At 43.8% G+C, this 5826-nt stretch overlaps 1 protein-coding gene across 1 annotated transcript in view; it reads right to left on the reverse strand.

The window, feature by feature from the left end:
- lama2 (laminin, alpha 2) overlaps positions 1–5826 on the reverse strand; it is a gene marked incomplete at its 5' end in the record, with an annotated part of 106098 nt that overhangs the window by 38775 nt on the left and 61497 nt on the right. Inside the window, one exon of the mRNA XM_016244669.1 lies at positions 3367–3529. Within this exon, the coding sequence (XP_016100155.1) occupies positions 3367–3529 (163 nt within the window). The remainder of the gene's footprint in view (positions 1–3366; positions 3530–5826) is intronic.

The raw sequence follows: 5826 nt of genomic DNA on the forward strand, positions 1-5826 counted from the left end.
AAATGTCCTGCAAGGCCACACCCAAGTTGAAAACCTTGGAGGCCGCCATACTCCTGGTCGAGTGCGCTCTGACCCCCATAGGTGACGGGAGGCCAGAGGACTCGTAGGCTAGTGAGATGGCCTCGACCACCCACCTACTCATAGTCTGCTTGGTCGCTGGAGATCCTTTCTTTGGCGGACAAAAACAAACAAACTAATCTGCCTTACACCACGGGGCAGCTCTGTGTGAGTAAGCGTCCAGTGCTCTAACTGGACAGAGCAGATTAAGCCTTTCTTGGCCTACTTCCTGGAATGGAGGAGGACAGAATGCCTGAAATACTATGGGCCCTGGCAAAGAAGTGGGCACCTTAGGGTCATACCCGACCCTCGGGTAAAGGAATGCCCTAACCATGCCTGGAGCAAATTCCAGGCACAAAACAGAAAGTGCCTGCAGATCCCCGATCCTTTTAAGTGAGGAAATAGCGAGGAGAAAGATAGTCTTGAGTGTGAGCAATTTGACTGAAACTTCTTCTATGGGTTCAAAGGGGGCATTGCATAAGCCGTATACCTTCAGAGTGGAGGGAAATAACCCTGTGGAGAATCGCTGCTGCAGAAACTCCAGAACTGTACCAATTGAGCAGTTGACAGGGTCTTGCAGTCGCAGTCCGCACCATGAAGTGAAAAGCTTACACTTTAAGGCATACTGTTTCCTAGTGGCAGGAGCCCTGGACTGGAGGATAGTCTCAACAACCTCAGCTGAGAGACCAGATGCTAGGAGCTGTGCCTCCTCAGGGGCCACGTCCACAACTTCCATAACTCCAGGCGGGGGGGGTCCATAACGCCTGAGAGAGGAGGTCCCTCCTGATCGGAATCTCCAGCGGAGAGCCGTCGAGGAGGGACACCAGGTCCTGTGTCGTTTCCTGCGACGCAAATAGATCCACTTCCGCCTGGCCGAACTCCCTCCAGAGGAGCTCCAGCACCTCGGGGTGGAGTCTCCATCCCCGGGCCTCAGCCCCTGTCTCGACAGGATGTCTGCCCCCTGATTGAGATACCCAGGGATGTAGACTGCTCTTAGCGAGAGGAGCTTCCCCTGAGCCCACAGAAGGATCTGGCACACCAGCATGTACAAGGGGCGCGAAAGCGTTTTTGAGACTGGCGATATGAGGAGCTTGATGGTTTGGGCTGCTCCCGCTCAGCAGCCCCATGGGCCTGGGAGTGACGAGGGAGGAAACGTTGTAGCCCGTCTCGGATCCCTCCACTAAATCCACCTGCGATCCCCACGACAACAGTCTACGCCATGCCTCGGCAACAGCGGGACCACGAGCCTGGCCGCTTTCATCAAACACAGTCAGGCAATGACAATCAGCTTCCTCGAAAGCTGACCGTGCATGCTCCGCTCCTAAACAAACAACACAGATCGTGTGTATCCCCCGCTGTCAGATAGCGTGGGCAGGGAGGCACACAACCTCTGTAATGCCGTTTGCTCGCCATAGATTTTAGCTTAGACTTTGACATACTCTTTTGAATGCTTGTGGACTGACAGACAACAGGAGTTATAGACTGACACATACACAGAGCGCTACTGAAGAGCAGAAGCTAACTTGTGTTTTGCCGGATGGCGCTCATGTCACCACGCTCGTGACGTCTTGCTGCTCCATTGGACTGATTTTACACATGCTTCAGAATGCGGTCATGCAGCGTGGACAGGGAGGCACACAACCTCTATAATGCCGTTTGCTCGCCATAGATTTTAGCTTAGACTTTGACATACTCTTTTGAATGCTTGTGGACTGACAGACAACAGGAGTTATAGACTGACACATACACAGAGCGCTACTGAAGAGCAGAAGCTAACTTGTGTTTTGCCGGATGGCGCTCATGTCACCACGCTCGTGACGTCTTGCTGCTCCATTGGACTGATTTTACACATGCTTCAGAATGCGGTCATGCAGGGGCGTTCCCAAAGCGAATCTCGAGGCAGCTCGAGTTCCTGAAGGGGAACTACATTACCCATGATGATGTACAGAAAATTCCACCAATCAGAGGACTGCAGTGCATAAATTGCACCAAAAGATCTCTTTAGCTCCACCCACAGTGATGTAATCAATTCGGTCTCATTACGCTGTCAAAATATATATGTATATATACATTTCTCCATTGTTTTTAAGACAATTATATCATTTGCAATGAATCATGGGATTGTAGTTCTTTCCCTCACTAAAGCTATTAAGTATACAGTCTTGCATCTTTGTCTTTTTGTCCGATTTTCAAATCCTTTTTGCTTCAAATGAAAATTTGTAATGCTGTGATTCTCCTTGTAGCTGGTTGGTTTGGTTCATGGCTTACAACTCTTTAAAAAAGACTAAAACGAAGGAAAAAAAATTAGTGGGCAGCACTAATGCAGCTTATTGCAGAAAATGACACCCAGGAAGTGACCTCATCTGGATTCTTCATGCAGTGTGTGTGTGTCTGTGTGTGTGTGTGTTTTACCCCAATTCTTCGTCAGCGATGTTTTTCTTGCCGGAGAGCTGGCGTTTGCGTAGTTCTGCGAGCATGGCTTGGATTTCATCGTTCATCTCGTTCACACTCTTCTCAGGAGCCCCATCCCTCGAGCCCAGAGTGGTGTTCAGCTCACGTGCTTTGTCCCGTAAAGCTGGACAACACACACACACACACACACACACACACACACAATACACAAAAATACTGTAATTGTAAACACTTTTACTAATGAGGTCACACCATACACTACTATTTTTGCCGGATGGCGCTCACGTCACCACGCTCGTGACGTCTTGCTGCTCCATTGGACTGATTTTACACATGCTTCAGAATGCGGTCATGCAGGGGCGTTCCCAAAGCGAATCTCGAGGCAGCTCGAGTTCCTGAAGGGGAACTACATTACCCATGATGATGTACAGAAAATTCCACCAATCAGAGGACTGCAGTGCATAAATGGCACCAAAAGATCTCTTTAGCTCCACCCACGGTGATGTAATCAATTCGGTCTCATTACGCTGTCAAAATATATATGTATATATACATTTCTCCATTGTTTTTAAGACAATTATATCATTTGCAATGAATCATGGGATTGTAGTTCTTTCCCTCACTAAAGCTATTAAGTATACAGTCTTGCATCTTTGTCTTTTTGTCCGATTTTCAAATCCTTTTTGCTTCAAATGAAAATTTGTAATGCTGTGATTCTCCTTGTAGCTGGTTGGTTTGGTTCATGGCTTACAACTCTTTAAAAAAGACTAAAACGAAGGAAAAAAAATTTGTGGGCAGCACTAATGCAGCCTATTGCAGAAAATGACACCCAGGAAGTGACCTCATCTGGATTCTTCATGCAGTGTGTGTGTGTGTCTGTGGGTGTGTGTGTTTTACCCCAATTCTTCGTCAGCGATGTTTTTCTTGCCGGAGAGCTGGCGTTTGCGTAGTTCTGCGAGCATGGCTTGGATTTCATCGTTCATCTCGTTCACACTCTTCTCAGGAGCCCCATCCCTCGAGCCCAGAGTGGTGTTCAGCTCACGTGCTTTGTCCCGTAAAGCTGGACAACACACACACACACACACACACACACACACACAATACACAAAAATACTGTAATTGTAAACACTTTTACTAATGAGGTCACACCATACACTACTATTTATATGAATCTCATTTTAATAAAATGATGATTGACACATACAGGGGACAGTATATACACAGATCAAATGTAACTGTCCCTTATTTCTTTTCACCTCCTTTTCATTGGTGTGACTTGCTTCAGTTTAATTCAAAGAAGTTCAAATTTGACTCAGCAGAGTTAATGTTCTTTAATCAAATTCAATTAGATTCTATAATATAACCCCAATCAGTTCAAACGGGAGGGCGAAATAAAGAGCGAGCAAGCTTCTCTGCATGTTGTAATTTAAATAAAAATAATTCAATTGAGATGAAAATTAGCTATAATTGAACAAGTGTTCAAATGCAAACAGTCGATCGACTACAAAGAGCACAGTATATACCTGCCAATGGATAAATAAATAATTGCATAGTGAGTTTCAAACAAAGCTCGGGTCTTTGGGGGGAACAGAATCATTTGATTCCTCCTCGTTTAGCGTGCGAGAGGATGAGAGATGAGGCGGTTTACTGGAGCAGGGAGCTCATGCACAGAATGGATAATGAAGCTCTTCCACTCCACGCTGACTGATGTCTGCTCTCCTCCACTTCTGCTAGCAGCTTTTGGGAAGCGGTTTTTGGCCAGTTATCAAAATCCAGAGGACCAACGTGCAATGTGTTGGCTCTAAGTGCCAAACACGTATCCAAGAAAATAAATTACGCACTTTTTTGTATTTATGGCTTTAATCTGCTTGCATCCGGTGAGTGAGTGTCCATCAGTATGTGCGTCTGATGTTTAGATGTCCAGAGACAACACCATCTGTTGTGAGAACACCTCTCAGGTGTCAACCACATTTGCATGATAGGTGTTCGGGGAATTGAGATTGTGATCTGGCCACAAAAACTCATAATCAGGTTTTTTTTTTTTTTTGTAAATATGGGACTGATAAATGTAACGATTAAGAAAGCACATGCAGGACAAAACATCACGAAAGTGTGCAATGCTGCAAAATATACCTGTGCTGCACCAACAAACATTCGCACAGGACATAAATCTAACATTTTGCCACACCTGTCAATGGCCTGCAACTTGAGAATATTTACTGGTCAAAAATATTTTTTTACCAGCCATGAAACTGTATGTGCATTATTTCAATAAAATGTTTATTATTAAAAAAAAATTTTTTTTTGATTTATTATTATTACATACAATTATAAAAATAAATAAATATTAAAACTAATATTTATAAAATATTAATACTAATATTAATACTAATACTTATGGTAGTTCCTCCCCCCCATTCTCATTGCATTCTCATTTTCAAATGCACAAAAAAAGTTTAAGAGCCAAAACAGAAATATATATGGAAGCTGCCTTTGGTACGACACTGTTATAGATGTTTGTTCAACTTTTATTGGCAGATCAGAGCATAGATGCTGTAATTTGTAGCTTTTATTAAGATCCCAAGAAATGCTTTTAAAATTGTAACTTCTTTTCATCTGAAACAGCATGCTGCGCTCAAGGCGTGAGACACTAAAAAACAGTAAGACAAGTCAAATACGCCTGTCTAGTGCATGTTTATACAGACTAGATGGACACAAGAAGGCAAATGCTGCTGATGAACAAGATGCAGCAAGAATCATATCATGATGAGTCCCTGAATCTGGTCATAAAGATGTTTCATGATTGATCTGAACTGAATCAACATTGAAATAAATAGATCTGAATATTGACACTTGTCTCCTGCAGAGCTGCTTCGCAACTGAAATTGAATGTTTCATAATTTATGAATTTTTAATTTTCTGTTTAATAACGTGAAGCTGATTTGAAACAATCTGTGTTGTGCTGATAAAGCGCTATACAAATAAATATGACTTGACTTGACTTAAAGGATTCAACTCCCACTACACACACAGTCAGTGAGTGGAGTATCTGTTTAAGTGATTATTTTCCAGTAATGAATTTTGTCTCTTTTAATTAAGGCATCACATAGTATTAGCTGAACCTTCATTATCTAAAGCAGCTTCTCATTTAAAGACATGCACAATGAGACAAACACTTATTTACAGAGCATCGGGTCTCACACACACACACACACGCACGCACGCACGCACACACACAGTCACACACACACACAGACAAGCACGCACACACGCACGCACGCACACACAGACACACACACACACACACACACACACACACACACACACTCACACACACACACACACACACACACACAC

This window comes from Sinocyclocheilus grahami, unplaced genomic scaffold (genome assembly GCF_001515645.1).
Source record: "Sinocyclocheilus grahami isolate Dianchi unplaced genomic scaffold, SAMN03320097.WGS_v1.1 scaffold730.1, whole genome shotgun sequence".
Lineage (NCBI taxonomy): Eukaryota > Metazoa > Chordata > Actinopteri > Cypriniformes > Cyprinidae > Sinocyclocheilus > Sinocyclocheilus grahami.